This window comes from Manis javanica, chromosome 2 (assembly GCF_040802235.1).
Source record: "Manis javanica isolate MJ-LG chromosome 2, MJ_LKY, whole genome shotgun sequence".
Taxonomy (NCBI): Eukaryota; Metazoa; Chordata; class Mammalia; order Pholidota; family Manidae; genus Manis; species Manis javanica.
The window spans coordinates 111,272,466-111,300,312 of NC_133157.1; the positions used below are offsets into that span (position 1 = coordinate 111,272,466).

General features: G+C 35.6%; 1 protein-coding gene across 9 annotated transcripts in view; it reads right to left on the bottom strand.

Annotated features, from left to right (window-relative positions):
• The window catches only part of MALRD1 (MAM and LDL receptor class A domain containing 1), a 672,837-nt gene that overhangs the window by 386,361 nt on the left and 258,629 nt on the right, over window positions 1–27,847 (bottom strand). For all 9 annotated transcript variants that reach the window (XR_012127984.1, XM_073229124.1, XM_073229120.1 and 6 more), the window contains exons 22-24: window positions 20,652–20,808; window positions 10,886–10,996; window positions 7,125–7,338 (exon numbers count right to left, since the gene is read on the bottom strand). Coding sequence is in view for 8 of the 9 variants with exons in the window: in XM_073229124.1 (XP_073085225.1) it covers window positions 7,125–7,338; window positions 10,886–10,996; window positions 20,652–20,808 (482 nt within the window). In the remaining variant the exon portion in view is untranslated. The remainder of the gene's footprint in view (window positions 1–7,124; window positions 7,339–10,885; window positions 10,997–20,651; window positions 20,809–27,847) is intronic.

A 27,847-nucleotide genomic window follows, 5' to 3' on the forward strand; every position in this document is an offset into this window, starting at 1 on the left:
GCATATTCCCAACTTAATCTAAGGAACATATTTATTTACTTATTTATTTAGAGGACTATGAACATCTTACAGATTTCTACACTAGTGATACATAGGACAAGTCTTTCAAATCCTGATACTAAACCAAACGAGCAAAAAGCATAGTTAGAGAAGCTGGTTCCCAGTTCTGAGTGGGAGATTTTCTTAGCTGTGTGACTTTGGGGATTGTGTTAGTTCCTCTGGGCTGCTGTAACAATCACTACAAATCCAGTAGCTTAAACCAACAGAAATGTAATCTCTCACAGCTGCTAAGGCTAGAAGTCTGAAATCAGCACCATGTCCACCTGATGGCCCCAGGGGAGAATTTTTCCTTGCCTCTTTGTAGCCTCCAGTGGTCACTGGCAAGCTGAGCATTCCCTGGCTTATAGAAACATCCCTGGAATCACATGAATTACCCCTTTGTGTTCTACATTTTTTTCTTTCCGGGTGTCTGTGTCCTTATTTCCCTCTTCTTAAAAAGATGCCTTTCATTGGGTTAAGACCCACCTTAATCCAGTATGATCTCATTTTAACTCATCATATCTTCAAAGTCATTTCTAAATAAGGTCATATTCACAGGGTCTAGGCAGATATAAGTTTTGGGGAGACACTGAACAACCCAATACTGGAATGTTTATTTTTTTCCTAAAGGTAAATCTCTTAAGCTTTTGAGGTATATAACCCCAGCATTAGAAAATAACTATACTTTGGCATCACTTTATTTCATTTTAAGCCTTACATACTGAGCAGAATCACAAAAAAAGTGTTAAATAATAATCTTAGTAGTAGATATTCTTGACATGAGCTTGATTTCAGTGGGAATCCTTCCACTGTTTCCTTCCTCAATCTGATAGACCATCTTTAACACATTAAACTAATACCATTCTATATAAATAAGAAATGGTTGTTACATTTAAAATAATATTTTCAACACCTATCAGTTTGCTATGATTTTTTTCAGTGATTTATTTAGTGACATGAACAGTTTGTTACATTAAAACATTCTTAGAAATGTTGTAAGATCCTCATCTCAAAGTATACTATATAGTTACTGTGTTACCAAATTTAGTTTGCAAGCATTTTAAGCTTTTGGACATTTATATTCACAGGGAGTTTGAACTACAGTTTTCTTTTCTAATTTTTGGAGGCTTCATTATCAGTGATAATATTAGCTTCATAAAATAAACTCTATCACTTTATGTGGTTGGAATAGTTTCTTTGGGCATATCCGTTCATTAAAATTTGATAGAATTCAGCAGTATCTCTCTCAGGAGACAAAATCGGAGAACATTTATTGATAGTTTTATTTGATAGTTCATGGTCTGTTGCAATTTTTCTGCTTCATTAGTTAATTTTGTTCATTTTTCTCCTAGAAAATTAACTATTTCATTGATATTTTCAAGCTATCAAAGAGTTATTGGTCTCTATATGCTTATTATTTCCCCTTTAGCAAGCCTAAATTTATCTGTATTTTTCCTTTTTTAAAATTAAAAATTGGTGTGGTTTTGTCTACTTTGTGTACTTCTAAAAACAACACAGTCTTGTATTTACTATTTGAATTGGCTTTTCTATTTTCCAAATTATTATTTCCTTCTCCTGATTTTCTTAATATCATCCTTTTGTGACTTTTTATTCTGAAATAATTTCAAACTTATAGAAAAGTTGCAAGAATAGTATACACCACAAACCTTAGTGACATTAAGTTTAATATTAATGTCTAATATTAAGGAATAACTAATGACTTAATAACTAATACTAAGGAATAACTAATATGAGTAATAGTTTTAATCTGAAAAATCAACAACTTGGGAGAAATTAGCAAATACCTTTAAAAAAACAACTTCAAACTGAAACAAATCTGAACTTAAGACTTTGTTTATTACAGAAATTGCATTCATAAAACATGTTCCACAAGCCCTACTTTAATCTCAAAGGCTTCACTGGCAAAAGTTTTAAGAATGAAATAATACCAACTTAAACAAACTCTTTCATAAGAGGGAACACTTCTTTAATAATACATTTTATCAAGGAATGTCTTTGACTTAATGTTTAAAAGTCAAATAATGTAATTCACCACCTTAACAGAATAAAGGAGAAAAAAACATATGATTTAGGTACAGGAAAGGCACTGATAAAATTCAACACTCCTTCACATAAACTTGATGTAAACTAGGAACAGAAGGGAACTTTCTCAACTGGGAAAGGAGAGCTGTGAAGAAGTGATAAAATACTGAACACTGTCACTGTAAGATAGGGAACAGAAAATAATACCCTTTCATTCAACAATTGTCCTGAAAGTCCTAGTCTGTGCATAAGGTAGAAAAACAAAGGTACATAAAGTTGAAAAGAAAAAGTATAATAACATATAAATTGATCAGTTTCTATATAAAAACAATGTGAAGCAATCTATAAGGCAACTACTGGAACTCAAGTAACTTGTAAGGTTGCAGGACATAAAGTCAGTAGACACGAAGAGACATTTCACCAGAGAGGATATATAGATGGCAAAGAAACCCATGAGAAGCCATTCAATATAACCTGTTATCAGGAAAATGCAAATTAAGATCAGGTTTAGATATTATATAGAGCAGCACCTACAAGAACAGCAAAAATAAAAATTGAATAGTTACACCCCCAAATGCTCACCAGGAAGTGGAGACACTGACTCTCTCATACCCTGGTAGTGGTAATGTAAAATAACACAGCTGGGAAATAGCACCAGGGTCTGTTAACATGGATGCCATGGGACATGCCTCAGCAATAAAAAGGAAGAAATGACTTATACACACAACAACCTGAGGATCTCAAGGGGTCACACTGTGTGGTTCCACTTACATAACGACAAAACTAGAGGTAGAGAACAAAGTAGTGACTTCCCAAGATTAGGGCTGTGGGAACAAGTGAAGTGTCACTATAAAGGACCATCTCTGTGGAGAAAGAGTGTCTTGGCTGTGGTGATGGTTGCATGAATTTATACATGTTAACAAAATGCCATAGAACTATATACACATAATGAACCAGTGTCAGTTTCCCAGTTTCAATATTATACTATCATATCACCGAGGGGAACTGCATGAAGGGCACATAGGATTTCTCTGTGTTATCTTTGTAACTTCCTATGAGTTCATAATTATTACAAAATTAAATATTAATTATTAAAAAATTGTGCTCATTTCCCAATTATTACTGGGTGACATCATTGGAAGTTTGTGGTATTCTGAATTTTTTGTATTCCCTTACTCTGTTCAGTAATAATCACACATTCTCTAAACAACATTTTACAAACTGTTTCACAAACCAAATGTTCTGTAAGGAGTATATTTGTTCTCTTAAAAAGAGGTTCTTGAGGGTAATTTAGAAACATCCTATTCATAACATCAACCTTTCAATGATTCAGAGAAGCTCCTCATACATATTTTTCTTCCACCATGACTACCTGATTTTATAATTTGGAAAATGTTACCTTAACACATGTCACTTAAAATACTGGGCTAGTGAGAGCAGTGCTGCCGATTTTGGAAAGGCAGCTTTCTGAGCCCACAGAGACTTTTATGAGTCACTCAGCGACAGCCTGCAATAGTGAATTTCTCAAGTTCAAGAGAGTTGATGCTTCACAGGAAGTCTGGTTTATTAATATTAGAATACCTGGCCTACTTTCTAATATAATCTCCTAAAAAAAAAGATATTCACCCATAGCCTATGATTAATAAAGTCTTTAAAAACACACCAATTGTTTTCAAAGTGATGTATTACTTTTATGAAAGCTCATATTGGGATTACCATTTACATGTAACTAAATGAATCAATCCCCTCCAAAAGTGCTTTTCACTTATTCTAACTCATTCATAATGTGAACGTTTAAGTACCAGTCTTTTTTAATAGAAAAGATAGTCCCCACAGTTATTTTGGTAATATTTTATTTATTCTTGCTTGTGCTCTAGGGCCATTTACATTGGAGGTCCCCAACATTTACCAAATAAATGAATGAAAAGGAAATGTGAGGTGTGCAAGCTTTAATTACAAAATGCTTGCCTAGCTTGTGTATGATGACTGTCTTGGTCAGAGGGCTGCAGAGCCCGGGAAGATAAATGCTGTTCACTGCCTTCCTCCTGCCAGGGCAACTATTCTTTTTTATGCATTATTATTATTATTTATTTAAAACATTTTCTAATGTTACTATATTTTGGGGGGTGGAGACATGGGTCATTAAAAGTGTCTCACTCCTGATATTTTCTAGCTTTTGTTTTCTAATCAACTTGCAGCCTAATTTAAAAGATGTAACTTAGGTCATTTTAATCAATTAAAAATTGTTGAAATTTGTCTAATGTTTAATAATGAATTTTTCACTAAATGTTCTGTGTGTACTTGAAAAGAATAGGTATCTGCAGTTGGTAAATACAGTGGTACATTTGCCCATTGGGTTCAGATTATTTACTAATTATGTTGATCAAATATCCTGCATCCTTCCTAATTACAGTACAGAATTAAGTTGTTTTGAGTATGCCTCAGATACTCTTAATTGTGTATGAACAATAAATATGATAATTAGAATATATAGGGAAACCAAAAATATGTCTGTTTTCCAAAGGAGTCCCAATATCAGTAGCAAAGATAAGTTCAAATAGGATTTTAGAGTTCTCAGACTCACAAATTACTTTCTTCTTTGACTATGTCCTATATGTTAGACATGTTATTTATATTATAAACCAAAAAATAATACTTTTCTACCAGATTTTGCTTTCAAATTCTATACTGGACTACAGAAAACTAAAGCAGCAGGTACTTGTGTTTTATAAAGGGTTATTTTCTTCTCCTTCTTCAGAGATAGTCCATGCCTTTAAAAAGAGTTGAGTGTTTTCATTCTTTCTACTACTCCTATGTGGCATATTTCTATTTAATGGCATTTCAGAAGTTTTCTTAGAGTTGTGATATATCTTCCATCTTTACTTAGACTTCTCAAAAGAAACAAAAACAAGAAGGAAAAAAACCTGAAAGACTGGAACATAAGGCTAAATTCTGGGGCTGGTTGTCGACCAAACTTCTGAAATCAACTGCTATGATGACCTTAAAATTGTTTTTCTTTATTTTCTTCTGGGTCTAATTAGAGCATGAAGGTTTATAGTATACACAGGATAGTAACTCAAGATTCATATAGCAGATTCTAGCCACGCTATTATTAAAACATTCAAGACCAGCAGAAAGTAAAGAAAGATGAATTTTTTTAAATACATAGTAAAAATCAGCAATGCTATTTAAAAAGAAATCATACTCATGTAATGAGAACAAGTATCAAAATGTAGGTTACTTTCAGGGTTTGCTCTACCTTTTTTTTATTGTTTATTGTTCTAAGCTGCTGAAAAACTTTTCTTTCTATGTACTATCTGCTTCTAAATCAGATTTTCCTCCAGGATTACTGGTATGAGTAGCCCCACTCAAAACTTAAGCAGACTGACTTGGTAATCAGTTCACCAAAAAGCACTTTCTGGTACAGCTTCCCTCCAAAGCCTTATGATTACTTTTACCTTTATTTTCTATACAAAACAACTACCAAGATAGTAAGTTACAATACATTTCAGACCCTCATAGTATATCAGCATTCTTTCCTAAACAGAGATAAAGGGTTCCTAGAAGTATTCATAACTTCAGAACCTAAATAATAAGTGTTCAAGGAAAAGTCAACCATAAATTGACACTTTAAGTACTGAAAAACTGCATTAAAATATATCTTGGGAAAGAGATACATTGGCAACATTACATATAAAATTAAAAGGCATAATATGTGCTCCATTTGAGTGATGATAACCTGCAAGATCTGTATGATGATTTGTAAGAGAGTATGAAAATGCCAATGAAGAAACTGTAAAGGCATTCGATGTAGGAAGTACCTAAATATGCAGCAGAAATATAAGGTGAAAATAAATATTAATACAGAATCCAAGATTAGCCAAATGTTTCTATGTGGTTCATATGTTACATAATGGGTATTACCAGAACCAATCCACAATTGAAGGAATTGTTAAATGGCATAAATAGCATTCCTGCATCTATAACTTTATATACTTTTTTAAGATTCAGTTTTATACAGAGATGGAATGATAATGGGGCAAAGCAGTTATTCATAAACAAAGTACCTGATTCTAGGTTCAACTGTGTCAATATCAGTTTACAGTTTATGAAATTTGATAAAATATTGATTCTCTGGTTGGCAACTTCATCTGTGAAATGCACTAATAATATCTGGCCCACTTACCCACCAAGGCTTCTGTGAAGGTCAAGTGGAGAGTAACAGAAAGAAGGGCTTTGAAAGTTAGAAGTTATCTATAAATGTGAGCTCTTATTACACTGAGGTTGTTCTTCATAGTACAGATTTGGTTTGAAAGGAAATAAAGGATCAAACTGTAATAGTCTACCTCAGAAATTATTAGCTAGTAATAGTGGAATAATTTGTCAACTTTCATTTTGACAATTTGTATGCAGCTCATTTGCAATGAAATGAGGTAACAACTGGACAGTGTTGTACAAATTTACAGACTTACCAGAAGGAGCACATATGGCCCATTTAGCTAAGGATATTTTAATAGGTGCTGTTTATTATAAGTTGATATAAAGCAATCTCATATAGCTGATGTGTAGCTCTCGTAGATCATTTTGTCGATTTTATAAATTATCTGGGTAGTTTTTCTGTTTTTTAACAACCCATCATTTCTCATCATTTACACAAGGAAATGACAACTCTCTGAAAGGTACCACAGCGCAGAAGCTTGTCAACCCTGCATGAATTGTCTTTGATGGATCTTTTGCTTATCTCTTTTTTCCAACACCTTCTTTCACAGGAAAAATACCTGTTTCCATTCTGTTTGATTTTGAAGACCTCTGTTTTCCACATTATGTCAGTTACTTCAAACATACGCCAAACCAACAAGTAGTTTTAAATGAATTACTGTTCTAAGTATTGAGAGGGAGAAGTGAATACAGTTAAATAGTTAAACAGCTGCCTCAGCTACTCCCCTACACACCCTCTGAATGTTTCGGCAATGAACACATCACACAGCGTAATGCTATGGGCAACAAAAGCATAGGTCAGGAAACAGAACACTTCTACTTACGGCAAATGAAAGCATTCTCATCCGAATTATCAGCACAATCATTCACAAAATCACAAAGCTTGTCCTCTGCGATGCAGTGCTTGTTAGAGCACGTGAATTCTTGAGCAGTACACTTTCTGTCTGGGCCAGGTAGTGGGGAACAATCTTGAAAGGAAATATCATCCACTGCTACATCTCCCATGTAACTTATGCCACGTTTTGCTCTAAAAACAATCTAAAGAGAACAAGAAAGAAAAGCCCATTTCAACTGAGCATCCATCAAGAATTCAAAGCATAGGGCAAACACTAAATATAGGACATCAGGCTTGAATCTGATAAAAATGCCAGGTGATCTCAGATCTGTACTACCCTCCACACAGAAGACTGTGGGAGCAGCAACACCATGGCCGCTATTCTAGATTTTCAGGATAGGTGGCCTAGAAAACCGGCAGGAGTCACCAAACCACCTCCGCTGCCTAGGCAGCTCTGGGATCCCCCACAAGACCTGCTCCTTCCTTAGAGCCTTGTCACACGGGGCAGGAGGCCAGCCGGGTGACAGAATGCACCAAGAGAAAGAAGGTGTAAGCACATACTTCCTCTGTTTGCCTGATTCTTGCCATTGCTCAGGTCTGTCCGCCGCAACCATTTGAAAATGACAAGTCATCAAACTTGAGTACCATGAGGTTTTCAAAATGGTCACATTTGGATTTAAATGATTTTGATTTGCTTTTGATTAATGTATGTGATGGAGACAATTCTCAGGTGTGCCATTGTTTGACAGTAAGATCCCACTTACGTGGACCCCAGTAGAATTAGAAGTGATGAAAAATAATAATGGGAGTCACTAAAGTTTTCAGAAATTCCATCTCCAGTTTACTACTGTTTGGGAATGATACTGAATGCTGTTTGTTTTACATAAAAAGTTATATATTATTTAGTTTCATACTTCTAAGTAAAATTAATTCAGAGTGTTTCTATTAAATTTCTCATCAGGCCAAATAATATATTCAATTGTTAATATAAGAAATGTTTAAAGTGAACTTAGAAAAATTATCGATGAGCTAGCAAAAAATACAGGTTTGTTTCAGTGATATTATACAAACTATTTTATGTTGGAATACCCAAACCCTTTTGGCCAAATATGAACAATTATTTTTCTGGAAAGATGTACAGTTTTTCCCTAAGACATATTGTGCTTTTATACTATTGCATGAAAACCTAGGTGTTTCCCTTTTAAGATCAGAGGATAGAATAATTGAACATCATGCCTTTCACATTATCAAAAGTAAAAATACAGTGTTTATGTAATTTAATATATCTATAAAAGGAATACATTTTTCTTCATAGAAGATGTGCTAGGAAAGAAAAATAAATCTGTAAGATAGTTTGAGAGCTTGGAAGTGATTAAGAAGTGAAACTAGAAAGAATAATGAATATAACTTTATCAAAAGCCCAAGAAAAACATTGATACACAAATTGAAAAAGGTACTCTATTATCTTGGGACATCTAAACGTTTACATAGGTGCTGCAATAATCTGTGAATAAGCAATCAGATAACCCAGCGAGTGTTTCACTGTTAGTCTCTTTGTCTTCTGTCCTACAGACACACAGTCACCTGCCACATCCAAATGATCAAATCATCACTAATATCCCAACACTCCACACAATGCTGCCTACGATTCCACAGACTTCAATAATGAACATGATTAAGCTTTTTGAAAAAGAGTAATAATGATATATTTTTTTCTTGTAGCATAAACAGAGGATTATTTTGGAAAATTGGGGAAGCAAAAAAGCATAGCAGTTGGATTAGGGGTCCACAGATCACCCGCCTATGTTTAAAGCCTGTCTATGCCACTTCATGATACATAAGTAGGGCAAGTCACCTAACTTCTAGGCCTTTCTAGATTCTAGTCTATAAAATAGAGATGTTATTGTGAAAACTAAGGAATATTTTAAATTCATAGAGTAGTATTTAGTACTATTAATAGTAAGTGCTATGTAAGTGTAATTGATCCAGTTATAAAATAATTAAATACTCTCTTTAAATTTGAATGTTCCAAAATAAAACTCTGAAAACTACCCAGTGCTAGTTCAGCATATGATTTCTAAACATATCTTATACTTTTATTCAAGGATTAGAGGTACACTCATCTTTCTGAGGCTAACAGGAATGATACTATAGAAATGCAAGACTCATGGATAGTATACCTGGTTCATCACTCTATCTCCAGGGCATAGTAACGTGCCTTTCACATAGTAGGTGCTTAGTAAGTTTTTACTGAAAGAATGAATCACATAAAACATCAAATATTCACGAGCCATTCATATTTAAGATTCAAACAATATGGGTATATTTCTCTTCAATCAAATTTTAACATGTAGAAAATTAAATTTCTGTATAACTAAATTAATAATTGATTCCTCTTGCTTAAAACACTTTTCACGTTGTTTTGAATATGATTTTACTATACAAATACTCTATTTGCACAGAACTAGCTAAAATTCAAGCCTGTGTCTGTCAATGACAAAATTTTCTACATGTCATTGCTGTGGATTCTTCTTGTCTCAGTTCAACGATCTTGAAAGTAAAATAGTAGGAATCATTTTATTAGTAAATTTCATATTGTGCAAGGTCATTGAGTTACTGTCCAATATTTACTTCTTCAGGTTGACCTTTTTTCTTATCCATTTCCTAAATTATCTATAAACAGCCCCTAAGAAAACTAGATTGCAGTGAAAGTCTGAAATATATGGGGTGTATTCAGTCATATCATTCCAAGAACTGAGAGGTCCTGCTGTCTCAATACCTTTCCACAGCTGTGCCTAGCCTGTGCCTCCGCTGCAGCAGAGAGGGCTGATCTATCAGATGGTATACGACTGTGGATATTGTCCTGAATATTCACAGCAGAAGTGGTTACTTCTGCTGCATATACAGAGGTCAGGAAGTGCAATAATTAGCAAAGACAATGTATCTTCTGTCTAGAGATAAGTGGCTCTGAATTCATGGAAGTAACAAGCCCTGTGCAGTTATAACAACAAAAAATTCCCCCTGGAATAAATGGTTCTCAATTCTCACTCTCCTCATACAAACCTTGATAGTTAAGCCATTAAGCCTCATCTTGTCAGAAAATCCCCTTCTGCCAAAAAAACAACAAAAAACCCCACACACATTCATGGAGCTCTTATTTTCTTGATAATCCATAAAAAATAAAATCCGTACCAAATATCTGGGAACAGAATTATTTTCAGTTTAAATGTCTTAATCTAGGAACTGCTTGTTCCTTTGTTAGATATATATGTCTTTTCCTCCTAATACTGTGGTAATCTACATGAAGATAAATACAGCATCTCAGAGTGTTGTGCCTCCTCAAATATCTTGAAATACGTGAATCTATTATCTCTAATAAGGTTCAGCAAAATCATGTGCTTTCAAGCATCTGTCTTTGTGATCAGATTTTAAATAAATTAATGTAATTACAGTATCTGAGAAAATATTTGTAAAATAGAGGGAGGTGTTCTTTGTATGTGGGAGGCTGATTGTGGAATGGAGAATGGTTGTCATTAAAATTAAATATCTCTAGGAGTGGTTGTCTAAATAGGAGAAATTAGGACATCCTGGAATTGTAAATTCCTTATTCAAAATGCCATATGGAGTAGTAAACAACCTTCAGCATGTCAGAAAGGAAAGGAGAGGACAGAAGACCAGGAGTGGAGGAAATAGATTAGGATTAAAGAAAAAAAATCAACAAAACTTCACTCAACTATTTAGATAACAAACCTGTACATGTGACTGAACACCTAAAAATACTTCCACTTTTCTCCACTGTGCACCTTGCTGCCCACTTTGAGCCCACAATTTGGAGGTAATATTGTCCTTCTTGTGAAGTATCTGCAGAGATAAATCAAAAAAGAAAAGTTGAAATATTGTGTCTTGATAAATTTTAAACATGCAGAGTTTTCCCAGGGACTTCTTAAAATTTTAATATCAACATGAAGTCCCTAAGAGAAAAGCTGAGACATTTTTCATTAGATGTCTTTGTTTTCTACACAGCACTGTGTCCCCAGGTCCTTGAGAGCTTTGTGCAATAAATGTGTGTGTGAATATCTGTTGGTCAAGTAAGAATGTATTTGGACACCATTTAATTAAGAACTCTTAACCACAGGAGCTTTTAAAAATCTGACAGCAGGAACAATTGGAATTTTATATACTAAGTAACATACATGCAGTCAAATGAAAAGCATGGATTACATACTGAAACACTCTTTTGAGAATGACCTTCCTGATCCTCTTGGGTTTGTAGGGACAGTGATGTTACAATGGGAGCCCATTCAATGTCAACAGCACATGTGGGTGACAGGAGCAGGCACGACTCCTAAGAGCTCCCTGCCCAACAGCCTTGAAACCAGCAAATTCTCATTAGTATTGTATCCTCACTCCAAAGGAATACTCCAATTCATCTTAGCACGTGAACTATAGTGGGTCTTCTTTTATAATGTTACAAAATTAGTCAACAAAGCAGTAACTGAAGAGGTTAGGGAAAAGCAGAACAATTACAAATTTTAAGAATAACTAAACTTAGATAGCTTATTTTAATTATTTTGCATCTCTTTTTTAAAAATATAGTGCATATAACCAAAGAATTATTCAGGTAAAGGGTTTATGAAGATTTGACTATTGAAAATGAAGATAACTTTTAATGCTTTATTTTTAAAAACTAAATTCAAATGGTTCTTTTTATAGAACTAGAGTTTCTAGAGTCTTTAAAGTTCCTAAGTAACAATGTGTGGTTAGCAAGAATGTCATCAAATTATTGATCGATATAATTCAAGGCAAATCAATATATTATGACAATCAAGAAAGCATAACTTCTTAAAAAATAAAAATCACTTTTTATGGATACAAAAAGAATGTACAGTAAGTGGATCTTTTTGTTTGAATGCCACTCTGCAAACAAATAACTAGGAAAAAGTGTTCATGCTACATATTAATGTAACATTTAGTGTTATTTTATTAGTCTGTGCACAAAGATAAGGATCATATGCATTGACATTTTTATTTGATATTTACAACATTTTAATGGTGTTTTATAATTTTTCATATACTAACACAAAAATCTTATCTGAAAAAAACTGAAAGCATATTTTGATAATTAATTTCAACCACAAAATACACTAAGTGAATAATTCTTACTTTTCTGATGAAAAGCTTGCAGTAATTTGTATTGACTATTTTGCCTAAAACCATTACTAAAAAGTCAATATAGAACAAATGACAAATTTTAACTTTAATCCATAAGACATCTTAGATACTATCAGATATTAAACATGCACACATGTCTATGTACAAATTTACTTTTAATTGTTTTTTGGTGAGAGGTCTATAATAAGGAAGACAAAATTGACCTATAAATCCCAACATGTTTTCATTTAAAAAAACTTAAACTTGAGGAACAGGAAAAAGATGATGGTCTAAGAAATGAGGCAGAAACTTCCTCCTAAAATCACATGTAACAGAAAAATATAGCAAATACAATTAATTATGAAAGAGTGACTCAAAGACTGCAGAAAAGACTGCCTACATCTGGGGAAAAGAGAAGACCTCACAGAAAAGGGTAAGTAGCAAAGCTGGGATCTAAGAAGACCCAAGTCTACCCCAAACCCAGCTCACAAACAGGAGGAAGAGAAACAGCAGAGAGGGGAGGGAGTAGAAACCCAGGCCTGATAAAAACCCATCCCTGAAGATCTGCTTTAAGAATATGAACCCACATTAAATGGTGCTCTGGAGATTAGTGGGTTTGGAAAGCAAAGACAGGCAGAATATTCAGAGAGACTGAGAATACAGCCACTTGTGGAGAACAGGTACCCACAACTGGCTACTCCAGGACAAAAGAAAGGCGGGCATGTTGAAAGACTTCCCAACAGTGAGAGGAGTTCTCAAAGGGGCAAAGATTACACAGAGCGTGCTGCTCAAGAGAAAGGGCAGGTGGACAAAATCATCCTGGCACACTAAGCCAGCAGAATGGGAACTCTCAAGAGCTTCAGACTGCACATGCTTGGCTGGCAATGCAGCCCAAAAGCCCCTCACTGTGATATAAAACCTCCCACTCCTTCCTCCCAGCAGACACCAATCTCACTCACCTACTGACCCACCAGTGGGAAAGGCCAGACAGAGGGTATCCCCACTTATGGCAGCTACAGGGGCATAACACAGAGGTGCTTCCCTGAGCCCTCGGCCCACTGGGCCTGCAGTGGAGGCAGGCACTACAGAAGGGAAGCCAGGAAAAGCTCTACTGGGCAGGTGCCATTCGGCTTCCCTGTGACCCCCACCATTGCTTCAGGTGTACAACAGCTCCAGAGAGTAGAACTTTGGGTACTATAGGGCATTGACTACACAGAGTTATTACTATTCCATAGGAATCACTAGAAAATTGAAAATGCAAAAAAAAATTCTACAAACAAAAATGCAGCAGAAGACAGCAGAAAGAGGGCAAAGTGAAACTGAAATCACCAAAGTTCTTGATAAAGATTTCAAAATAAAAATCATAAACATTCTCATGGAGCTACAGAAAAACATTCAAGATCTCAGGGAGGATGTCAACAAAGAGACAGAAAAATGTAGTACCTGAAATGAAACATACAATGCAGGCATTTAAAAGCAGACTAGATAAGGTAGAGAAGACAGTAAAGGAAATAGAAATTAGAGAACAGGAATACAAAGAAGCTGAGACACAGAGAGAAAAAAGGATCTCTAGGAATGAAAAATAATGAGAACTACACGACCAATCCAAATGGAGCAATATTTGCATCGTAGAGGTACCAGAAGAAGAAGAGAAAGAAAAAGGGATAGAAAGCCTCTTTGAGGAAATAATTGCTGAAAACTTCTCCCACCAGGGGAAGAAGGCAGTATCTCAAGCCATGGAAGTGCACAGATCTCCCAACAAAGGGATGCAAGGAAAACAACCCCAAGACATATAATAATTAAAATAACAAAGACCAAGAACATGAAGAGAATATTAAAAGTGCCAAGCCCAAGAGAGAAAAAAGATCACATATAAAGGAAATATCTTCAGGCTATCTTCAGACTTCTCAGCAGAAATTTTACAGGCCAGAAGGGACTAGCATAATGTATTTAATGCAATGAAACAAAAGGACATCAACCAAGATGCTCTACCTGACAAGATTATCATCTAAATTTGAAGCAGGGATTAAACAATTTCCAGATAAGCAAAAGGTGAGGGAATTTACTTCCCACAAACCATCTCTGCAATGTAGTTTAAAGGGACTGCAGAGATGGAAGTGCTCCAAAGGCATAATAGCTATCACCAGAGAAAATAAAACCACAGTAAAGGAAGAAGACCAATTAATTACTAAGCAAATGCAAAATTAATCAACTGCCCACAAAGATAGTCAAGAGATACAGAAAGAGTATAAAATAAGTCACCTAATATATAAAGAGTGGAGAAGGAGGAAGAAGGGAGGAAAAAATAAAAAAAGAACCTTCAGATTGTCTCTGAAATAGTGTAATAAGGAAATTAAGTTAGATGGTTAGATAGTAAGGAAGAAGCCCACAAACCTTTGGTAACCACAAATCTAAAGTCTACAATGGCAATAAGTACATATCCATTGATAATCACCCTAAATGTAAATTGACTGAATGAACCAAAGATACAGTTACAGAATGGATAAAAAAACAAGACCCATCTATATGCTGCCTATAAGACATTTACATCATACATAGACTTAAAGTGAAGGGATGAAAAAATACATTTCATGCAAATAATAGGCAGAAAAAAAGTCAGGAGCAGCAGTACTTATACCAGACAAAATAGATTTCAAAACAAAGAAAGTAACAAGAAAAAAAGGACATTACATAATGATAAAGGGATCAGTCCAACAAGGGGATATAACCATTATGAATATCTACTAACCCAATATAGGAACATCTAAATATGTGAAACAAATACTAACAGAACTAAAGGGTGAATGCAATGCATTCATTTTAGGAGACTTCAATGCACCACTCAATCCAAAAGACATAACAACCAGACAGAAAATAAGTAAGGACACAGGGCACTGAACAACACACTAGAACAGATGGAACTTATAGATGTCTATAGAACACTCCACCCAAAGTCAGCAGGATACATTTCCTTCTCAAGTTCACATGGAACATTTTCCAGAATATATCACATACTAGGACACAAAAAGAGCCTCAGTAAATTCAAAAAGATTAAAATTGTATCCACCAGCTTCTCAGACCACAAAGATATGAAACTAGAAATAAATTATGCAAAGAAAAAAAAAAGCCAACAAACACATGGAGGCTTAACAACATGCTTGTAAATAATCAATGGATCAATGACCATATAAAAACAGAGATCAAGCAATATATGGAGATAAATAAAAACAACAACTCAACACCCCAAAACCTGTCAGATGCAGAGAAGGCCATTCTAAGAGGTAAGTATATTGCAATACAGGCTTATCTCAAGAAAGAAGAATCCCAAATGAATAGTCTAAACTCACAATTAATGAAACTACAAAAAGAAGAACAAATGAGGTCCAAAGTCAATAGAAAGAGGAACATAATAAAGATCAGAGCAGAAATAAATAAAATTGAGAAGAATGATGAAAATTATCAATGAAACTAGAGACTGGTTCTTCAAGAAAATAACAAAAATAGATAAACACCTAGCCAGACTCTCGAGAAAAAAGAGATTGTACACACATAAGCAGAATCAGAAATGAGAAAGGAAAAATCACTACAAACACCACAGAAAAACAAAGAATTATTAGAAAACACTGAAAAATTATATGCTAACAAACTGGATAACCTAGAAGAAATGGACTACTTACTAGAAATCTACTACATTCTAAAACTGACCCAGGAAGAAAAGAATATCTGAACAGATCAATTACCAGCAACAAAATTGAATTACTAATCAAAAAAACTACCTAAGAACAAAACCCCTTGACCAGATGGCTTCACCACTGAATTTTATCAAACATTTAGAGAAGACCTAATATCCATCCTCCTTAAAGTTTTCTAAAAAGTAGAAGAAGGAATACTTCCAAACTCATTTATGAGGCCAGCATCACTCTAACAGAAAAAACAGGCAAAGACACCACAAAAAAAGAAAATTATAGACCAATATCCTTGATAAACATAGATGCAAAAATACTCAACAAAATATTAGCAAAACAAATTAAAAAATAAATCAAAAAGATCTTCCATCATGACCAAGTGGGATTTATTACATGGATGCAAGGATGTACAATATTAAAAAAATTATTAAGATCATAAACCACATCAACAAAAAGGACAAAAAAATCACATGATCATCTCAATAGATGCTGAAAAAGCATTTGGCAAAATTCAACATCGATTCATGCTAAAAACTCAAAATATGGATATAGATGGCAAATACTTCAACATAATGAAGGCTATATAAGAGCCAACATCATGCTTAACATCAAAAAGCTGAAAGCTTCTCCTCTAAGATTGGGAATGAGACAAGGATGCCCACTTTCCCCATTTTTATTAAATATAGTACTGGAGGTCCTAGCCCCAGCAATCAGACAACACAGAGAGATAAAAGGTCCAGAATGGTAAGGAAGAAGGGCTGTCACTGTTTGCAGATGACATGATGTTGTACATGAAAACACATATAGAGTCCACCCCAAAACTACTAGAACTAATAACTGAATTTAGCAAAGTTGCAGAAGACAAAATTAATATGCAGACATCTGTTGCATTCCTATATACTAATGATGAAATAGGAGAAAGAAAAATCATGGAAACAATTCCATTTAAAATTGCATCATAAAGAATAAAATACCTAGGAATAAATCTAACCAACGAGTTTAAAGACCTATACCCTTAAAACTATAAGACACTCATGAGAGAAATTAAAGAAGGTACCAATAAATGGAAATACATCCCATGCTCGTGGATAGGAAGAATTAATATTCTCAAAATGGCCATCCTGTCTAAAGCAATCTACAGATTCAATGCAATCCCTATCAAAATACTGACATTCTTCAATGAGCTAGAATAGTTCTAAAATTCATATGAAATCACAAAAGACCTCAAATAACCAAAGAAATCTTGAGAATAAAGAACAAAACTAGGGATTACACTCCCTAACTCCAAGCTCTACTACAAAGCCACAGTAATCAAGACAATTTGGAACTGGCACAAGAACAGACCCATACATCAATGGAAGAGAATAGAGAGACCAGATATAAACCTAAGCATATATGGCCCACTAATATATAATAAAGGAGCTATGGATATACAATGAGGAAATGACAGCCTCTTCAACAACTGGTGTTGGCAAAACTGGACAGCTACATGTAAGAGAAGGAAACTGGATTACTGTCGAACCCCATTCACTAAAGTAAACTCGAAGTGGATCAAAGACCTGAAAGTATGTCATGAAAGCATAAAACTCTTATAAGACAACATAGGCAAAAATCCCGTGAATATAAACATCAACAACTTTTTCCTGAACACATCTCCTCAGGCAAGGGAAACATAAAGCCAAAATGAACAAATTGGTCTACATTAAACCAAAATCTTCTGTACAGCAAAGGATACCACCAGTAGAACAAAAAGGCATCCTACAGTATGAGAGAATATATTCATGACATATCTGATAAGGGGTTAACATCCAAAATACATAAAGAGCTCACACACCTCAAACCCCAAAAAGGAATAACTCAATTACAAAATGGGCAGAGGATATAAACAGACACTTCTCCAAAGAAGAAATTCAGATGGACAGTAGGCACATGAAAAGATGCTGCACATTGCTAATTATCAGGGAAATGCAAATTAAAACCATAATGAGGTATTACCTCACACCAGTTAGGATGGCCAACATCTTAAAGATAAAAGCCAACAAATGCTGGCAAGGATGTGGAGAAAGGGGAACCCTCCTACACTGCTTTTGGGAATATAAATTAGTTTAACCATTGTGGAAAGCAATATGGAGGTTCCTCAAAAAAGTAAAAATAGAAATACTATTTGACCTAGCAATTCTACTCCTAGGAATTTACCCAAAGAAAGCAAGATCCCAGATTCAAAAAGACATATGCACCCCTATGTTTATAGCAGCACTATTCACAATAGCCAAGATATGGAAGCAGCCTAAGCGTCCATCAGTAGATGAATGGATAAAGAAGAGGTGGTACATATACACAATAGAATATTATCCAGCCATAAGAAGAAAACAAATCTTCCATTTGCAACAACATGGATGGAGTTAGAGGGTATTATGCTTCGTGAAATAAGCCAGGTGGAGAAAGACAAATACCAAATGATTTCACTCATTTGTGGAGTATAGCAATGAAGCAAAACAGAAGGAACAAAACAATAGCATACTCACAGATTCCAAGTAGTGACTAGTGACTTAAGGTGAGGGCGTGGGGAGGGAGGAAGAAGGGGCTCAATGGGCATTATAATTAGCACTTACAAGAAAGATAGGTCAGGGGGAAGGCTGTATAGCATGGAGAAGACTAGTAATGACTTTATAGCATCTTACTATGCTGACAGACAGTGACTGCAATGGTGTGGGCGGCGGGACTTGATAATATGCATGAATTTTGAAACCACAATGTCGCTCATGTAAAACCTTCATATGATTGTATATCAGTGATACCTTGATTTAAATAAAAGTAACCAAATAATAAGTTAAAAGCATTTTTGAAGTAAAATATGTTTATCTAAAATTAATTTGGAAAAAAAGATATTTTAAATGGCGAGTAAAATCCTAAAATAAGACAGTAATAAAATGAAGGGAAAAGCACCTAATGTTGAAGTTACAATCTAGATCTTGGTAATAAGGGTAATGCAGCTGGTCTACACTCTATTTCTCTCTTTATTGGGGCAAAAGAAAACAGGTAACAACTAAAATTTCCTTGCAAACAGGCTAAATACAGACTTCTTGGTAAACAAATTTGACCAAGATAAGGGGTAGAGTTCTTATCTAGGGCTTCTTTTAGCAAGATATCCCTGGACTAAAACTGCTCGTGGTAAAAAATTTCGGAATTTAGGGATTGATTTTTCAGTTGTGGTTTCCTGGAAAATGGTTTCTAGGAAATTGAATATAGATGGAGGTGTTTCAAAATTGAGTTAGCTTCTTCTATGTAAATGACATGTCTACACATATTACTTACAAAATAAATGTAAGTCATGTCCAGTATGGGAAGACAGGTTCTAGGAGTTAGCATTAAGATTCCAGATCTCTCTCACTTTTGCCTGTATTATTTGTTCTTCTCCAGAGATGGAAAAGGATAAAAATAAGATGAGTCTAGAACATCTTCTTGACCAAAAAGGAAGGAAATGCTCAAAGATTGATGGGCTTCTCAAAGAGACAGAGAAGCCAGCTTCAGGGGTGACCAGTAATCAAATCTGGGACAATTTAAGAACCAATAAGATTAGAGAACCATTAAATAACAAATTGAATACAACAGGAACCCATGGATCACACTGATATCAATAAATGGATCAATAAATGAAAGTTTTTTTTGTGTTTTTTTCTAACAGAAAACCAAACTATAAATGTAGCCAAAATAATGGAGTTGGAAAATCACAAGTAGGCAATCATTACAGTAAAACTAACTCCAGCAAAAATACTAAAGGAAGCAAAATCTAGTTAGTAAAATTTAGTTGAGACCAGGATTTTACATGTTATCAAAAATACCTCTTCACAAAATATTTATTGATAACAAGGGGAACAAATGTGATGAGACTGATAGATGTCATATTCTCATCAGTGGGGGGATGAAATAAATATCTTGGTGATATTACAGCAAAAAACAAACAAACAACATTGAATAACTCCTAATTGAGGGACATTCCACAAAATGACTGGAGTATAACTTAAAAAAAAAAATACCAAGGTCATAAAATTCTAGGGAAGATTAAGGAATTATTCCAGTTGGAAGATACAAGAACTCATAACTGGATGTGATATGTGATCCTGTATTGAATTTTTCCTACAAAAGATTCTATCGGGACAATGGGCAAAATACAGGATAGCTGAGTGAAGCATGTATTGGAGATGTCTGTGAGATTCTGGCAACATTGTAAACAGTGAGTTTGAAAGAGTTTACAATTTTTAACAAACAATTTGAAGAAGACTGCTGGAAAATGTAGTACCACTACCATCAAAACAATATGAAAAATGCAAATTCCAGTATCACCAAAGTGTGTATGATTTACTTGATTGTGCTATTCTCAGAAAATTCACACTGAAACCTACAGAAAACATTTCAGGTATAAAACCATATTACACAGAAGCTATAGCTGCAGAATAAGACAATAATCATAAACTGAATAGTAAAAAAAGAAAAATCCTACTGGCCATGCAGGACCAATTTGGCTAAAGCTTTTGTTCGATCATATCATTTTGAAACTAGTGAAGTGTTGACAACTGTCCATTTCCATTGATTAGAAAACTATATTCTAAGCAACACTGACTTATACAGTATGAATTTTTATAGAGCAAATCAAGAAAATGTACTTGTCTAAGTAGTACCTGGAGAGCACCAACTGTGGCACCATTCATGTGCGTCCAGAACACCAGCATGCATTTTGGTCCTGTGCGTGAAATAACGGGAGTGAGGATGTCAGCCACATCGCCAAATTTTCCATTTGAGCTATCAGCGTACAGGTACCAGCCATCTGCAGTATTTCTGGGAAAAGTATAATATTTTATCAGATTTTAAAAAGAAGCAGAAGAGAATCATAAAATATAGTCTGTCACTGACCATATTTTATTGTCCTATAATTTTTCCTAAAAGTAACACAATGTTTTATAGCCTCATGATAACTCTTAACTTTCAGCAGAAATAATTCTTCTACTATTTTGATTTTGCATCCATGTACCATTTGGTACAATGTGCACAGATTATGGTAAGGCTGTAATTACCAGGTCTAATCTGTAGTAAATTGGTCGATTTTTTTTAAAGGATTAGCTCTGTAGAGCTTATTTTCATGTGGGTACAATGAGACCCTGAAGTACTGACTACCTTTAGAAAAGGCATAAAAAGAAGAAAACTATACAAATAATTAAACATAAAAACAGAAAGGAAACTAGTCTGAATGTAGTTCTACTTATCTTATAGTTCTATAGAGCTTTTCAGGTTGAAATTTATTCTCTATTAATTTAGGCCAATTTTGCTTGAACACATTTAAGTAAACTGGTAGATAATTTTTAAAGTGTGTCTTTTCTTTCCTAGCTTTAAATCAATGAGGAAAAATAACGATGGAAACAATTAAATATCAATGTAATCATGCCAAAGGACAGGTTATGTCCCCACTTTCATTATCAATTCAAAAAAGACATAATAAAACATTAAAGACATGCTAGGTAACACAACTTTTTGAAGTGTTAAGTAAGGAAGTGATTCCTCACAATTTGGTGATTCTTTATTAGATTTATTAAATCTATTACTACTTTCCCATCTAAATTTTATGCTATATGCTACAGCATTAAACGTGCTACTTATGACCATTTTTATTTTTAAATTTTTATCTTTTCTTTTTGAGGAAAGAAATGTGAGTCTTTAACAGCAAACAGATGGAAAGATAGACGCATTCAATTCATTCATCACCACCTACTTTCTGAGTCTATTTTTCCAGTTTCATCCATTCCAAGAAACTGGGGATATAAGAGTGAACAAAGGGTGTAGGGTGTGGTCTCTGGCCCCATCATTTATGAAGTTGGCAACATAAGCAGGTTATTAACCTCTTTAAACATATTAGTTTCTTCATTTATAAAGTGAAACATAGATTTTATTTGTTAGGAATTAAAAATAAAGTCTTAGTAGGAATTAGAAAGGAAAGTGTATGCCTAGCATAGCACCTGGCTCACCTTATATATTTAATCAATGGCAGCTTTGAGTTTTGTGGTTATGTTTGTATCAATAGTTGCTGCTAGTGGAATACGTAGGTTAGTATTCAGCAAATCACCGAAGGTATGAGTTAAGGTCATTTTTAAGAGGCAGGACTATTATATTACTTGGTCTGAATTGTGTCTCAATGAATAAGCGCTTCCAGCTTGCTTCCTTGTGTGACCCCAGGAATGCCAAGAATGAAGATGACTGCATGAATGACTCATTGATTTATAGATGGACTGAGATCCAGCACAAGTGCAATACAAATTCCCCCAGAAATTGGAAAGCTGATTCTAAGCTTTATAGAGAAATCCAAAGGACTAAGAATAGCCAACTTTATCATAAAGGATAACAAAATTGGAGAATTTACTGTATCACATATCAAGATTCATTATAAAGATAGAGTGGTATTGGCATAAAGACAAATTGGCCAAAGAAATGGACAAAATGGTCCTAAAACAAACCCACATATGGTCTACTAATTTATACAGCTGATTTATGAAAAGTTTGGCTCCTCAGAGCAGTGAAGGAAAGGACAATCTTTTTAATGTGCACTGAATATAGGCTGTCATGTGTGGAAAAGGCAAGCCTTGACCTCTTTTTCACAGCAAAAATAATCAGTTCCAGGTAGATTATACCTGAAACATGGAAGATAAAACAATAAAATTTGTTTAAGATAGCGTAACACCACCTTTATGCTGTGAGAATGAGCAATTTTTTTAACAATATATAAAATTTACTAACTATAAGAGGAAATACTGAGATGGGACTGTATTTAACTAAAAACTTCTATTTATCAAAGATAGCAATATGACGATCAAAAGGCCAACCAAGGAATAGGAAAATATATATATTTGTATCACATTTAATGAATGTAATATTTATTGACTGCCTACTAAATATCAAGGACTATGTCAGATGATTACAATGTATGTGAGTTGCTATACATATAAATAAACAAAAACTGGATGAAATATTCCAAAATGTTAAAATGTGTAGGGGGGAGGGGGCATGTCTATTTTGTTTCCTACACAGTGCCTGATTCATAGCAGCCCTTTAAAAATACTCAGTAAACAAAATAAACGAGTTTAAAATTAGTAGAGCACATGTGGAAATAAAAAGACAAGGGTGTGACAGACTGTGGATTTAGATGAAATTATACATGGAAGTCGGTAACATATTCCAGACTGGGGGAAAAATGTAAGTAAAAAAACAGAACAAAGCTAATAGATCTGGAGACCATGGGAGAATTAACTGCCTAAAACTCACAATTCTGGCAATAATGAAAGCATCTATTTTCTGCTGCTCATGCTTAATTTTCCCAATCTAATAATTTAAGAAAATTCAGCCACAATAACATATATAAATTACTGAAACATATATCCCTAAAATATCCCGTTGGCACTGAAACATATATCCCTAAAATATCCCCTTGACAGCAAGGAAAAGAAAAAGGGAGACAAGGCAGGAGATCAATTTGAAAAATGCAAACAACAAAACTGCATTTGTTTTCACACTGCGCGTTGAGCACAGGGCCAAGATAGAAGTCCGTCATTTGGTCACCAGTCTCCTATGCATTAATTGGGGGCACACGATGTGTGTATGACTCCTAATGGAAAAATGAAGAATTACACCTGCCTGTGTCTGGGATGAGATTATTCAAGCAGGTACGTGCAAAGGAAACCAAGGCCCTTTCTGGAATGAGCACGATCACAGGGATCAACCCTAAATGCGCCGCCACCCAGATGTTATTAGCATCTCTCCACCAGCCTGCAAACTGTCTTTTTTCCACTCAGGACCAGAGGTAGGATGCTATTGTAGGACACATATTTTCTAATAAAACCTACCATAAACCACATAGTAAACGCTTAAAGAAAGTGGTATTATACACCCAGGTGGCATAAAAGCAAAGATCCCAGGTAACGATGGACAAGTCATTAAAAAAGTGATTTATAGTCCATTCTATTTGAAAGAAAGTCTCTTAAGCCTCATAAGATAATCAGTTTCTGAAGTCTTACGGTGACATAGATTAAGCAATTAAACGCTATCTGAGAATCTTCTGATTAAATTGGTAAGAAAAATACCCACCCATGCATCAGCAAATCAAAATATTTTTTAGTTCAATCAATTGATCTTTCATCTTGTATATATACAGTGTGAGAAAATATTTTCCAAGCTTATTCTTTGAATTAAGATACACCCCTTTGATTCATTATGATATTGTAGGCTGTTTTGACATAGCTAATGATATCTGATCTACTAAAAGTTGTCATGAATTTTATTAGCTTTGTGAGCAGCAGAAAATAGTGTTTAACAGGAAAATTCTTCTAATGGTTTCCATATTATTCTGTATCTGTACCTGTAGTGAGCCATTCTTGAATTGTTTTCCATGTTACTAAGTGAAATACTATCAAGTGCCTAAGTAACTTAGCAACATGCAAAAAATTTGGATAAATTTCAAAAGACAGAAATTTTATAAAATGTTGCCTTGGAACACTTTACATAAGAAATCAACAAAAAGTGGGGCGGAGCCAGGATGGCGGTGTGAGTAGAGCAGTGGAAATCTCCTTCCAAAAACACATAGAGCTATGAAAATACAACAAAGAAAACTCTTCCTAAAATAGAGACCAGAGGACACAGGACAACATCCAGACCACATCCACACCTGCAAGAACCCAGCGCCTTGTGAAGGAGGTAAGATACAAGTCCCAGCCCGGTGGGACCCGAGCGCCCCTCCACCGGGCTCCCGGCGGGTGGAAAGAAACCGGAGCGGTTTTGTTTTTGGCAAGTGCTTTTTGGAAGCCTTAAAGGGACAGGGACCCCGTTGCTAGGGAGGCAGGGTGGTGGGACCGGTGAGCAGGTGCCTGGAACCGGTGCCTGAGGACAAAGAATATCATGCGTTTTTCCCTACGGGACCGGTGGGCGGGTGCCTGAGACCGGCGCCTGAGGACGGAGGAAATAGCGCGTTTTTCCCCTTTTTTGTTCTATTTTTGGCAAGTGCTTTTTGGAAGCCTTAAAGGGACAGGGACCCCGGTGCTAGGGAGGCAGAGCAGCAGGACCAGTGAGCGGGTGCCTGGGACCGGCGCCAGAGGGCAAAGAATATTACGCGTTTTTCCCTGCAGGACCGGTAGGCGGGTGCTTTTTGGAAGCCTTGAAGGGACAGGGACCCCATTGCTAGGGAGGCAGGGCAGCAGGACCAGTGAGTGGGTGCCTGGGACCGGCGCCAGAGGACAAAAAAAATCGCGTGTTTTTTCCTTTTTTTTTTTTTTTTTTTCTGTTCCCTCTCTCATTGTTGCTGTTGTTGTTTTGGTTTGGAGAGTGCTTTTTGGAAGTCTTAAAGGGGCAGGACAGGACACTTAGACCAGAGGCAGGGAATCTGGGGATCTCTGGGCACTCTAACCCCCTGGGCAACATGGAGCACAGAGGCCCCTTACGAAGATAAATAGCCGCCTGGCCGCTCCCCCTCCAACGGGGATCCACCACTTTGGAGGAGCAGCCCCAGCCAGGCCACGCCCACAGCTACAGCGGAGATAAACTCCATAGCAAACAGGCAGGTAGCAGAAGCCCTAACTGTGCACAGCTGACAAGCATAAGCCACTAGAGGTCGCTATTCTCCCAGGAGAGGAAGGCCACAAACCAACAAGAAGGGAAGCTCTTCCAGCAGTCACTCGTACAAGCTCTGCAAACTCTCTCTATCACCATGAAAAGGCAAAACTACAGGCAGACAAAGATCACAGAAACAACACCTGAGGAGACAGACCTAACCAGTCCTCCTGAAAAAGAATTCAAAATAAAAATCATGAACATGCTGACAGAGATGCAGAGAAAAATGCAAGAGCAATGGAATGAGATGCAGAGAAAAATGCAAGAGAAATGGGATGAAGTCCGGAGGGAGATCACAGAAGTCAGGAAGGAAATCACAGAAGTGAAACAATCCCTGGAAGGATTTATAAGCAGAATGGATAAGATGCAAGAGGCCATTGAAGGAATAGAAGCCAGAGAACAGGAACGTATAGAAGCTGACATAGAGAGAGATAAAAGGATCTCCAGGAATGAAACAACACTAAGAGAACTATGTGACCAATCCAAGAGGAATAATATTCGTATTATAGGGGTACCAGAAGAAGAAGAAAGAGGAAAAGGGATAGAAAGTCTCTTTGAAGAAATAATTGCTGAAAACTTCCCCAAACTGGGGGAGGAAATAATCGAACAGACCATGGAATTACACAGAACCCCCAACAGAAAGGATCCAAGGAGGACAACACCAAGACACATAGGAATTAAAATGGTAAGGATCAAGGACAAGGAAAGAGTTTTAAAGGCAGCTAGAGAGGAAAAGGTCACCTATAAAGGAAAACCCATCAGGCTAACATCAGACTTCTCGACAGAAACCCTACAGGCCAGAAGAGAATGGCATGATATACTTAATGCAATGAAACAGAAGGGCCTTGAACCAAGGATACTGTATCCAGCACGACTATCATTTAAATATGATGACGGGATTAAACAATTCCCAGACATGCAAAAGCTGAGGGAATTTGCTTCCCACAAACCACCTCTACAGGGCATCCTACAGGGACTGCTCTAGATGGGAGCACTTCTAAAAAGAGCACAGAACAAAACATACAACATATGAAGAATGGAGGAGGAGGAATAAGAAGGGAGAGAAGAAAAGAATCTCCAGACAGTGTATATAACAGCTCAATAAGCGAGCTAATTTAGGCAGTAAGATACTAAAGAAGCTAACCTTGAACCTTTGGTAACCACGAATCTAAAGCCTGCAATGGCAATAAGTACGTATCTCTCAATAGTCACCCTAATTTTAAATGGAATTAATGCACCAATCAAAAGAAATAGAGTAACACAATGGATAAAAAAGCAAGACCCATCTATATGCTGCTTACAAGAAACTCACCTTAAACCCAAAGACAAGCATAGACTAAAAGTCAAGGGATGGAAAAACATATTTCAGGCAAACAACAGTGAGAAGAAAGCAGGGGTTGCAGTACTAATATCAGACAAAATAGACTTCAAAACAAAGAAAGTAACAAGAGATAAAGAAGGATACTCAATAATGATAAAGGGCTCAGTCCAACAAGAGGATATAACCATTCTAAATATATATGCACCCAATACAGAAGCACCAGCATATGTGAAACAAATACTAACAGAACTAAAGACGGAAATAGACTGCAATGCATTCATTTTAGGAGACTTCAACACACCACTCACCCCAAAGGATAGATGCACCGGGCAGAAAATAAGTAAGGACACACAGGCACTTAACAACACACTAGAACAGATGGACCTAATAGACATCTATAGAACTCTACATCCAAAAGCAACAGGATATACATTCTTCTCAAGTGCACATGGAACATTCTCCAGAATAGACCACATACTAGCTCACAAAAAGAGCCTCAGTAAATTCCAAAATATTGAAATTCTACCAACCAACTTTTCAGACCACAAAGGTATAAAAGTAGAAATAAATTCTACAAAGAAAACAAAAAGGCTCACAAACACATGGAGGCTTAACAACATGCTACTAAATAATCAATGGATCAATGAACAAATCAAAATAGAGAACAAGGAATATATAGAAACAAATGGCAACAACAACACTAAGCCCCAACTTCTGTGGGACGCAGCAAAAGCAGTCTTAAGAGGAAAGTATATAGCAATCCAGGCACACTTGAAGAAGGAAGAATAATCCCAAATGAATAGTCTAACATCACCATTATTGAAACTGGAAAAAGAAGAACAAATGAGGCCTAAAGTCAGCAGAAGGAGGGACATAATAAAGATCAGAGAAGAAATAAACAAAATTGAGAAG